At 33.0% G+C, this 12781-nt stretch overlaps 1 protein-coding gene across 1 annotated transcript; it reads left to right on the forward strand.

Moving 5' to 3' along the window:
* Positions 1-380: 380 nt before the first annotated feature.
* Positions 381-12706, forward strand: LOC131935333 (mucin-2). The gene is made up of 17 exons (XM_059291712.1): positions 381-471; positions 2132-2303; positions 2542-3682; positions 3951-5501; positions 6490-6596; positions 7129-7234; positions 7415-7516; positions 7690-7791; positions 7916-8002; positions 8368-8402; positions 8514-8574; positions 8934-8992; positions 9483-9543; positions 10548-10672; positions 11185-11320; positions 11673-11747; positions 12291-12706. Exons 2-17 carry the CDS (start codon positions 2245-2247, stop codon positions 12471-12473), a joined length of 3990 nt encoding a protein of 1329 aa, XP_059147695.1. The 5' UTR covers positions 381-471; positions 2132-2244; the 3' UTR covers positions 12474-12706.
* Positions 12707-12781: the final 75 nt, after the last annotated feature.

A 12781-nucleotide genomic window follows, 5' to 3' on the forward strand; every position in this document is an offset into this window, starting at 1 on the left:
AAACTTTATTTTAAAATATTTATTATTAATTTTGTCAGTGTTTTATCAAAAGGAGAAATATTTCTAAAGTTTTATTAAAACCACAATCACTTCAAAGTTACTATAAAGGATTTTCCCTTGTGCTTGTATTTTAATTTGAAAGGATAGACTTGCTAAGTATAGATCTAGACTCTAGATCTAAATAACTTGGCTAAACTTATGTGTTAATCTATTTTGTTTTTTACATTTCAGATTTATTGTCATTTAGATCTATAGGACAGGAATAATTTTTAACTCTGGCTTTTTTTCTTGGAAATTGTAAAAGCCCTAAACCTAGAACTGATAAACTAAAAATTCGGAAATGACGTCATCAAAAACAGTGCCCAATTTTTCTCATGTTTCCATCCTTATGTGTTTACACAAAATGGCTGATGATTTGGAGAGACGACCTAAACAGCGAAAGACATACGCGTCTAGCACAAATTCTTCATTGTAAGAAATCAAGGGGCTTAGATCTAGCTTGTCAATGCGCATATCTCATCAATCTTTAATTAGGTGCACAGACTAGCTACAGAGCATATACTTAATTTCTGGATTGTAGATGAACATTCTCTGCAGTGTCACTCGCTTGAGTCAAATCATCAAATCAACACTGCATACTGCAGTTTGCACTGATTGAATCAGACAGGATACTACTAGAGATCTATGAGGATATGATAGGATTGCAAACATACTAGATCTATTTATTTTTTGGCTGTTGAATGAACATATTGTCTAACAACTTACATAAGTAGGGTCCTAATTATTACTAATTAATTTAAAAAATGCACTGCAGTCACTTAACTTAATCTGTAATCTACTCCATCTAGAATCCAGATTTTTTGACAATTTTTTTTTATCAGTTATCTCAGCTGAGGTAGATCTAGATATCTAGATCTATATTTTTAAAAATCTTCTAGGATCAAGATTCTAAAATCGGTAGGCCTAACTGCTAAGGCCCTACTTTCTTCTTAATAAGGATCACTAAACCTTGGAGTAATTTTAATTAATGTGAGATCTCATTCATTGTTAATATCAATAATAAGTTATGTTTGATAAATTAGGAAATAGTGCAGTTTGGTGGTAGAGCACATTACTGATAACCTAAGATTCTCAGCAGGATCAGATCCCAGACTTAAAATTATCAGTCTCCAAAGCTCTTTTGGATGCATGACTCATACTAATGTTAGGGAAAAAGTTAACTAGTAAAGTTGGCCAGACATAGAACTGACTACATTATCCATTCATGTGTAATGGTAATGGAAACTGGTGAACTAAACCTCACATGCGCTGAGATAAAAAAAAAGATATTTTAAGTTACAATATCTAATTTTAAAATTCCTTCACTATGTTCCTCACCTTAGCTTCAGCAAAAAAGTTAGGACAGCGAAGTAGGGATATCACCAAAAAATGATATATCCATGGTAGGAAACAGAAAATTACTCTTGAATAATACAAATCTAAAGTAAATGCTCAGCTTAAATAAAATAAAACATTCATAACATCTTAAAACTGTATAATAGAGGTGTTTTTTTTTTCCAGAACTTTGCATGCATAGTATTTGTTTAAGAACAGTTACGTATTTCAGCTTAGTTTGGGATTTAAAATTGAAGTGTTTTGGTTTTAATAGAAGGAATGACTTTCTTTTTTTCTACTATATGCCTATTAGCAAAATTTGAATGATCTATGGTATGAAAAATAATGTTAATAAAAAGAAGATATTACAGCGTATGTAAAGCTACTGTTTTAAAAATCATTTAAAAAATTGATAAATTAAAGCAAAATTAAAAAGTATAAACATGTAACTCTTTCTGATTAAATGAAAATCATTGTCCAATAGAAACCATCTGTTTAATGAAAATCATTGTCCAATAGAAAACATTGACTTCAACCATATATTAGGGTTTTGATAAAATTGTGAAATGGATATTACATCTAGCTTAAAGCTACAGAAGTATTTGATTAAATCAATTACCTTTAATAGAACTTTTAAAATGTATAGATTGAATTTATTTGTTACAAAATTGAGAAATGATATGTTACAATTTTGTTTGGATTATTTCCCTTGAAATTTATATCGTTGGTTTTCTTTCTTTACCCATCTCAAATTAAGTTGGATGGGTCAGTGACTCCCAGAAGAACCTAAACCAAAACCTGACGTTCAACAAGGACTTCAGAGTTAGCTAAACATTTTAAGATTCCTGATCCTCCCTCCCTCCAGCATCAATGAGCCGCAATTCCTCTCAGCTCCATACGTCAGACTCAGCTGTGCTCGGAGCCTTTGGGTTAGAATTTTTTTTTTATTTTAGTACAAAACTAAACTTTTTAAAACACAGAAATCAGTATAATTTAAATTTATGCAATTTTGTCTAGTAATTTTTTGTTGGTGTGGAATTCTGTTTTAATTTTCTTTCTATTCCTAAAGTACTTTTAATTCCTTTGTTAAATGTAATTCTTCACCTTTGTAGAAAAGTATATATTTTTAAAAACTTTTTCCAAAAAATATTTTTTTTTCGTATACAGAGTTTTGCGTCAAGAAGATGGTAAAACGGTTAAGAAAAAAGGGCGACCTCCAAAAGATCATAATTTATTGAATGCAGGAAGTATAGGATCTAGTCATACAGTTTCAGGTAACAGTTCTTCAAAAACTGTTGCTTTTATCCTTAAACAGAATGACCCTAAGGATTCTACAAAAGGTCTTCATCAAAGTCAAAAGAAGAAAAGTAAACAAGAACATGCATCACAATCTTCCAATGTAATGAATCAGTTTGTGAAGTCATCCAATAACAGTCCCTTGGGTCATGTTGGATCTCCTTCAATTGTTGTCTCCCCTGCCATGTCCCCCTCAAGCATCAGAGGTGTCTCCCCTTTGGGGAAGGAACACAATCACCCTGCTACCACCAAGAGCTCCTCTCTGAGCCGTGACCTCTCACCCTCGCGGATAACTGCCCAGATGGTGAAGGTCATGGCGGAGACAGCCCCGACAGCATCAACAACCCCAAACCTGCTGCGCTCAGCTCTACAAGGTAACATGCCAGACCCCATGGGGATATTAAGCTCTTCAAAAACAGAAGGGGGCCTGGTTTCCATAACAACCTCCACTGGTGGGTCTATCTCAACTTTTAACCCCAGTCGAAGATCCCCTGCCAATGTGAGTAACTTTAACCAGAGTTCAAACAGTGTATCTGGCTCTTCACACAAGTTTAGTAAAATACTGACCTCTATGGCCGGGGCAGGGGGCTACTTGGGCCAGCAAAGTCTAGACCCGGGTGAAGCCAAACTTAGCTGCTCGCCTATAAGTAATACTTTATCTAAAGTAGAAAACCTGTTGGCCTCGTCGGATGGGACTATACAGACTGTGAATGTAAATCATGTTCCAAAGCTGACAAACCCAGGAACGACCAACATGGGATCTGCATCTGGAACCAGCTCCCTGTCCTCGTCGCCTAGGCCCTCCCCCCGCAGTGCCATGGAAGTTGCCCAGCAGATTAAAATGGAGGCTAATGGTCAGAAGTCCAGCGCCCAGTTGGCAGCCCTGCGTCCAGGTATGCAGCAGCAGCTGAGGACCCAGATCCAGAGCTCTCGTAGTATAGATGCTCAACTTGCACCCAAGCAAGCTCAGCTGCCCATTCACAAACCATCTACAAAGGATGTTGAGCAAAAGGTAGGGTTGACTATATTTAATGGTTATTTACTTTATAAAAGCAAATGTGTTTTTTTTTTTTGTTTTAAAACATTACTGGTAATTATAGAAGGTATATGCATATTGAAACAGTTAGTTAAAGCTGTTTCAGTTTTTTAATATTTTTTTGCAGTGATGCTATATGCACATATCTTGTCTCCTTTATTGTAGTTTAATCATATAAAATACTATACTTTATTTTTAACCATTTTACTTAGCTTTGTTTATTAAGGAATATTTTTGCCCTCAGACTTCAATGGATGTGTCTATGCCATTATTGGCAGCAAAGCTTGCACCAGCTGTGGTACCATCAGTTGTCAAGGTAACACCATCTTCTGCTACACCATTCAATCAGCAGACGGCCGGCAACCTACTTACATCCCTCTCTGCTGCGGTCACATCGTCAGCCTCAACATCACCTGCGCCCTCGCTCTCCAGGAAACCTGCTCAATTTAGTACTTCCCCAAAATCTTCTTCCACTGAACTCAAACGTTATCAGCAACAAACTTCTAGCCAGAAGCTTGGATCACAGCATGCCAACACCAGCTTTGGCCAGAGCAATCAAGAGTCAACAACATCTTCTGACCACGCTTGGCTGCTCCACCAACAGCACCCACAGCTAGCAGATTCTCTTTCCTCTGGGTTAAGTCAGGGAATGGGGAATATGTTAACAGAGCTGGAGAAACAGCAGACGCTAGAGAGGCTTCTGCAGGCCAGTATCTGCGGTTCATTGAATGAAAGGACAGCCCAGACAGAGACTTCAGAAGCAGCTGAAGCTCATGCCCAGACACTAGTCAAGCACTTGACTTCCCCACATGCTCAGCAGAGACCCAATGCTGCTCCGCACACAACATCAAACCAAGGTAACGTTAACAAAATGGCTCAGGATATTATTAACCAAACGACTATGGGTGGAGGGTGTTTAAAATTTGTCCAGAACCACCATTCTAGTATCACGGCACCAACAACTCACCAGAATATATCCAAGTATAGACTTGGAGATTCTAAGCAAACAGCAATTGATGTAGACATGGATATAGGCCAGCTTGCTTCTATAACAAGCGATGCCTCCGCTCCCAAGGCAGAGGTGACAGTTAGTAGCGCTGGAGCAGATGTAAGACGCACCCACCACACAGCATTAAGCCAGCAGTTGTTCAACACATCAGCTTCTCCTACCACTTCAGCAAACTCGGCTAAATCTAAAGACTCGCCAGCATTTTTGCCAGTTAAATCCACTTCATCTTTTTCGTTTCATTCATCGCCCACCTCCTCCCTTGCACAGATCCCTAAACCGATTATGCATCCCACGTCGTCGCCATCTCTTTCATCCGCAAGAACAGCTCTTCCGCCCCCTCCTGACTACACCCCGCCTCCACCGTATCCGGTAAAGCTGGCCCAGCAGTTTCATCAAGGGGATCACCACCAACAGCCTGTTCCCAGCAAAACAGGCCAGGCAGCCAAGCATACAATTCAAAACCCTTTCACATTCCCAACTTCGGGAATAAAAGTAATCGCAGACCACAACGCGCAGGGTATACTTTCCTATAAGCTGGCGACAGACCATAAACATAGTGGCAGCAACACAGAGAATATACCAAGCAATACACAGGGGCTGTTGGGCAACTTTAGAGAACCAATGCCTTCTGTGGCTGGCAAGTCCCAAATGGATATCTCTAGTATCAAACCAAAGGCAGGGCCACCGCACCCAACAGATGGGTCCAAGTTGTGTTCAGATTCACTGGAAGCTAATACAAACTTTCAGAGCATCAACCATATAAATGAAGAGGAGAGAAAATCAAAGGTAGGTTTTTTCACATGTTTATGTATTTTGTTTTTTATAATGCATTTCCTGTTTCTTTTGACCATGTGAGAATGTTAAGGGGAGGGGCACACTTTTTTCTAGTATTTAAAATTCTTTTTGTCCATTTCTAAGTTTATTATTGAGCAACATATATGATGGGGAAATAAATTAAAGGAGAAAAATATGGAAAACAGCTAAAAATAGACACATTTTTGTCATTGAAATTGTTTAAACATTTATATAATAATTGATTTAATGCTTATAATTAGTATATTTTAATATTTAATCTTTCTTGCCTTAATTAAGAAATGTAAGACTATGTTGTATAAAATAATTATTTAGTCATTAAACATGAAAATTAAATAATTTCAAAATGTATGTTTCTCATTACAGAAGTAGTTAACAGTCCAAACAATTTAATCCAGTTATGTTAAAAAATCAGGATTTGAAAAATCCCTACTGTGTTCTATCATGAAACTCTCCATAACTTTATCTTTATTATATGCGACTGAAATAGTTTAATACTGTATACATTTGTGAACTATTTTGACTTAAAAAAGTTATTTTTGTTATTTATAACAGTAACTATTATTTAGTCAAGATTGAAATTTGAACTCACTAGACATGTAAGTTTATTCAGTGGAAGCTAGGTGTTTGTGTTAAAATTTTAAGACAAAAGTAATCTTGTTCCTTTATATTTACAACTATGCTGGACTTAATGGTTTCTGCAAGATAGACAATTCCAAAAATATTATTAAAATACTTCTAAATTGGGGTCAACCATTTATTACATCCTAAAAAATATTTTTAGACACACCCCCTCACATTCACTGTCCACTTAACTTTTTTTAACCACCCCTTCCCCCACGTGTGGACGTCATAAATAAATGAGCTTAACTTTGATTAAATCAGTGAAAATGTTTTCTTTTTTTATTGTCATATATGTTTGAGTTACTTGAATAACCAGTAACAATCTGTTTCTTGCTAGCTGCAACCATTTAACCAAAGAATTTCCAACCTGTCATGTTTTCCTGTGATGAACTCCAGCTACAGAGCAGCCTATAGGTCCCATGTTATGGCTGTACAGAGAGCTAGGTAAAACAATTTTTCTCATCTACTTTACTCAGTGGTGTAGGCAGGGACCACAAAAATGACAATGGTCGCATGTTAAGAAAAAATTTACCCCCCCCCCCCTCCAGTATCAATTTTCTGGTTAAATTTACACCATCTGTTCTATAGACTGTCTACCCTTAAGAATTCTCTAAATAGCTATGTATTACCTTTTTTTTGTTAAACTAATTTAGTTGTGAGGTATGTATAAAATAAAATAAAATATTTTATTTTCTGTGTACCCTTACTACTAAAATAGTTATTTTTAGATGCTTGTTAAGTTATAAATAATTTCCTCTTACTAAAGCTGCTTTGTACATACATGTATTTAAGACTGGTGACATACCTAGTATATCCAAACTTCCTTTTTAGTATTCCAGCTTTTTTACTCAGGTACTCATTTTTTGGCCCTAAGTTTATCCATCTATACGTTGTGTTAGTAATTTCTAATTATTTTACTTTGTCCTGATGTTTATCAATCAGTACAATATCTTGGTATGAAATTTTTTCTTCTCAGGTCTGGAGTGACAACAAGCACAACAAAATCTCTCGACATACTCAGACAAAACTTGCAGCACAGCATTAACAAGGAGTTGACTGAAATCATTAAAAAATATGCTGATGTAAAGTCTTTTTCTTTCGAAAAGTTATTTTTTCTCCTTGTTTTAGTTATCATATTTTTTTCTTAATATAATTTATTCTTTTTATTTGCAACTTTGATAATACTATATTTAGGATTATTTTTAAAAAAATCATTTCTTGTATCTAATAGTGCATGTAAATACAATCTTAATATTTGACAGAAGTACTTTCAACCGGCTTTAGACAATATAAAACAAAACAATAATGAGCCCTTCCTTGGAGATGAGCATATCAATTATGTGTGTAGGCAGATACTAGAAGAGGTAAGAAAATTAATTAATTTTAAAGTTAGACCAACTTTTAAAATTAAAATTTCATTATTTATAAATTACCTCCCTTAGTTTTACTTTTTTTTTCAAGTTTACAATGTTATTTGAAAAAAAAAGTTTACCTCTATTTTGTTTTTGTTGACAAATATAACTTTGTTCCTTAATAGGCAAAATCTGAATTTATAAGTGATACAGAGCGGCGTAGTGTGACACCTTCTGATATACCTGATAATGTTTCTGAATCTGGTAGTCTTGGTGGTCGAAAGATGGTAGGTTACATTTTTATTTTCTTTCTTAAACAACCTATTTGTTATTAAAATATCTGTATCTATAATATTTTAGTTATTTAACTGTTGTAATATTTTTAGTTCTACAAACTTTGCTTTCTTCCAGCATAATTTTATCAAACGAAGTCGCATATCAGACAGTGACTCAGAAAAGGGAAGTGATCCAGGTGGCTTTAAAAGAAAAATTGCAAAAGTAAGGTGCTTATATTAGCTAAATTAATAGACATAGATAATAAATAGCTTACACTTTTTTATCTTTAAGATGAGCATAATAAAATAGTGCTCTGATTAATTACAACATAGTAAGAGAAAGTGTGTTAAAATATTACTTTAAACTAAATACTATGTAAATGAGAAAATTATTATTATACAAGAAGGGATTTTATTTATATGATCCTTAAATATTTATAATATTATTAAACTACTAACACAGGTAGTATTTTGTTAAAGAAGCTCTATCTTTATTGGTATATATTAATAAACTTAAATACATTTTTACTACATGTTTTATAGTAAAAACTAAATTTTGTTTCTATTTTTGTGTCTTATTTTTTGCAGAAGAAAGGCAAGCCAATATATCATGGTGGATCTGGGTATGTTAACAGCTGGTTTTTTTTTAATTAAAATAAATAGATTGCTACTAGAGGTAATATTTTCACTTATATTGCACTATTTAAGTTGAATATTTTTTGTCATTTTACCAGGAGAGTGACACCTTCAAAACCATATAAAACAGGGGAAACTGTTAAACGAGAGGGGCCCAAGGTATGTTTATCAGAGTTATTTAAATTCTTCAGGTCATACATTAATTTTAATATTTTGAATACATTTTTGCTGTTTTTATTTCAATCCATAAGTCTACACATAATTGTTTTTCAATAAAATTAATCCAATATCGCTGTTTTTATAACCAATATTTTTCAAATCCTTATTTAATTTGATTACATTGTAATACATTATTGCAATTTTTAATTATATTTATTGTAAATCATGAAATATTTTAGTTATATTATATTTATAATGCATTATTGTTATGTTTTTAAAAAATGTATTTCGATTTATAAGTCTATTGTTCTTGTTTTTTTAATATATTCAAATACAATATTAGTATACTAATGTTTCAGTGGGATCCAGAAAGAATGAAACCAGACACACTTTTTGTGATGGGGGCTAGAGCTAACAAGTTAGTATACTTCACCTACCTTATCATTAACATTCACTATTGTTGTGTGTTCGTTTCAACATTCATAGTTATTTTATTACTCTATACTGGCTAATCATGACAGAATGTATTATCCTGAACAAAGGCTAAAGATCATAATAAGAATGTTTTTAGCTGTGCACCATGCTTTATTTTAAAAATGAAAATCTCGATTTTATAATACAAACTATCACTAATAAACACTAATACCCTAATTATGGGACGAAGTGGTGGACCATTCGATTGCTAGCCCTAAGGCCTCAAGTTCGGATCTTGGTCCGGAATTGTGACTCTAGGTCATCCCTGAGTCCACTCAGCTCTGATGTGTACCTGACTCGCATTAGGGAAAGTAAAGATGGCATAGTGCTGACCTCACTATACCTTCATTTGCTGTGGTCAAGAAACACAAACTCTACTTCATCTACTTTATGGATTTACTATAGACTTAATTAATTAATTTGTTTTCAATTAGGGCACTTGGGTTAGGTAACACAAGAGGAAGATTGTATATTCGACATCCAGACATATTTAAGGTATTTATGCTGTTTCCTTATCTGTGTACAATAATTTTATGCTCCATTGATTACTTGTTCTTATATTTTATTTAAAATGATTTAAAATGATTTTCATTGCAATACAAAGCAATGAGGCAGCTTATAATAAGTACAATTACTACCCAGAACTTTGTGTTTTAATTTATTAAATAACTGTTGATACAAAAAAAGCACAGTCTGAATAAAACATTGTGAAAATATTTATAATCCATATTTAGTTCACAGAATTTCTGCACAAAATAGTGGTTTTACTTTATTAAATAGTTTTGTTGCTACCAATTATAAATTTAGAAATAAATCTTCATTTAACTATTTATTTTCCATAATTAGTACATGTTTAGGTATAATAAAATGTTCATGCGTATTAAAATGTACTTTACTACTTGGGCAATATTTCATGACCCATAAAAGGAACACTCTAAAGTCTATGTTATTGTATGTCAGTATATAGGTCACATAAAAGAAAACACAAAACTTTGTTATTGCTTTTGCAATATTTGATGACCTGTAAAAGAAAACACTTAACTTTATGTTATTGCTTGTGCAATATTTGATGACCTGTAAAAGAAAACACACTTTATGTTATTACTTGTGCAATATTTGATGACCTGTAAAAACCCCCACTAAACTTTATGTTATTACTTGTGCTGTATATTGGTCACATGTAAAAGAAAACACACTAAACTTTATGTTATTACTTGTGCAATATTTGATGACCTGTAAAAGAATACACTAAACTTTCATGTTATTACTTGTGCTATATTTGATGACCTGTAAAAAAACACACTAAACTTTATGTTATTACTTGTGGGATATATTGGTCACATATAAAAGAAAACACACTGAACTTTATTTTTTATTATTACTTGTGCAATATTTGGTGACCTGTAAAAGAAACACACTAAAGTTTATGTTATTACGTGTGCAATACTTGATGACCTGTAAAAAAAACACACTAAACTTTCATGTTATTACTTGTGCAGTATATTGGTGACCAAGAGGATAAGCTCTGGCTGTTTGAACACAATTTGATGCCAGCCACAGGAGGTAAAGCCTACATGTTACTGCTGGAAGACATTGAAGACTTGAGCAGATCAGATGAGTACAAGTAAGTTAGGTTCTTACTTTTGAAACAAACTGAAAATTTTGCTGGTTTAACCTGCAAATTTTGATGGTTTATTGAATTTTTAAAGAGATTTAGTTATTTTTAAAATCAGACCTTTCAAAAAAGTTTTGTTTTAATTTGTAATTTGTCAATTGGCCAATTAGATTTATAAATATGATTTTTTTTAATAGGTTGTCTGTATTTTTTGTTTGAAACTTATGGTAAATTTATTTTGATACAGATGGTTAAAGGAGTGGATTTGTTTTTGAATAAAAATGTTTTGCTATTTATTTTTAAAAGTTATTTGCTTGATGGAATAAAAGTTTTTATATAGTAAATGATTTAAATAGATTTGTTTAGTTTATTATTTTAATTGAAATTAACAGCTTCAATATGTTTTTGTGTTTGAGAAGGCTGTGGTTAAGATTTTTGCAAATGATTTAAATAAATTTATTTAATTAATATTGTTTTTGCTAATCTAAACTAAAATAAAAAATTGGAAATTGTTTTGTTAGAGACAGCCCTGGGCTGTTGATGCATGAGTGTGTTGGTTTCACTGCACCAGAATGGATGCTGGTGAAGATGAAGGAGCAGATGAATGCTCTACGATCAGATTCAAACAAAAGGAGTCTCTCACACTCTCCAGTCAGTGTATGTTAAAAAATTTTTTTTTTTTTAAAGCATTTATTTTTTCTTAAAATTTTAGTTTTTATGATGTATAAATGCTCCTAATCATTGTTTTTTTAACACATTCCTCCCACTTGTGATGTTGTTAAACCATTTTATTTATTTTTTTATGCTATAAAGACATTACTTGCTCTGGTGTGTGTGTGTGTGTGTGGTTTCTTAACATGCATCAATTGCAATAGGGCTTGTAAGTCTACGGTCTCGAAATCTACTAGCTGGCAAGTACGAGAACAAGAAGTTGTGACCTACTTACCAGCCCTATTGTAACAAAATAAAAAGACATTAAATCCAACTGACAATATTTTTATTTAACCAGGAAATGGGTGAACCAAGGCCTAAAATTCTTCCATTCTCAGCCTTTTCTGATACTAATATTAAAGAGGAAACTATAGTATGTATAATGATTTATTTTTTAATTGCTAGATTTAATAGTACATTTATTTGTCATTGATCCACATTTTTCTTCTTCTAAAATGGTAAAATACTTGCTTGCTCCACCAAATGACAGTCTATGCATGTAGTTTTCATTTAACCATCATTGCACGAATTAAAGCTTTTTATTTCATCCATTTTGTGATCCCTATTTTGCCTTGTTTTCATCTGACAAACTGCAGGCGTTAATATCTGACAAGTGAAAACACTAAGTTTACATATACTTTTATTGCATAAATTAAAACTTTTGTTTCACATATATATTTTGTGATCCCAATTTTGTATATTTCTTACTTGATCATATACTTGCATTAATTAAGTTTTGTTTCAACTTTTTTGTGATCCTACTTTTGTATAGTTCCAACTTGATCATAAATTTACACAAATGAAAACTTTTGTCTCACATATTTTATGATCCCACTTTTGTATAGTTGTAACTTGATCATACATTTACACAAATGAAAACTTTTGTTTCACATATTTTGTGATCATATATTTACAGGTTTCGCCAGCTGACACAGAGGACATGGAGTTTTTATCTACAGCTGAGAACGAGGATAATCAGCGATCCTCTGGCATCTCACCTTTCACTGTTACTGCTGGCTTTGATGAAGGTGTTTCCCCATCACCTTCAGATCTGGACCCCATAGAAGACACTGCACCAGTTTCTAGCTTGTTCACATAGTATGTTAACATGTTAATTCCCTCCCTTTAATTAAGCTACACCATTGTTTTGCAAGCTTTATGTTGCATATATTATGCATATTCCTAGATTGTTATTCAAATCATAATTCATACTGATTAATTTGTTTCATGTTTTATTCAGCTTCATCTTTTTTATAACTGCTACAGTCTGATAAGGATTTTAACATAAGATTGTTTTTGTGATGTCATTGACTTATGCTCAAAAATTAAAATCTTAATAATTAATTAAAACAGTGTGTGCTATGTGCATAATAGCTCTTGCATTGTTAAGTAACACGCACACAAATC

The sequence above is a fragment of the Physella acuta genome, unplaced genomic scaffold, assembly GCF_028476545.2.
Source record: "Physella acuta isolate Inbredline_101_S28 unplaced genomic scaffold, ASM2847654v3 ptg000012l, whole genome shotgun sequence".
In the NCBI taxonomy this organism is placed as follows: Eukaryota; Metazoa; Mollusca; class Gastropoda; family Physidae; genus Physella; species Physella acuta.

Coding starts and splice junctions, on each gene's coding strand:
- LOC131935333 (XM_059291712.1), top strand. CDS start 2,245: ATGAGCCGCAATTCCTCTCAGCTCCATACGTCAGACTCAGCTGTGCTC. Junction 8,003..8,367: donor TTAAAAGAAAAATTGCAAAA/GTAAGGTGCTTA, acceptor TATTTTTTGCAG/AAGAAAGGCAAGCCAATATA. Junction 8,575..8,933: donor TTAAACGAGAGGGGCCCAAG/GTATGTTTATCA, acceptor CTAATGTTTCAG/TGGGATCCAGAAAGAATGAA.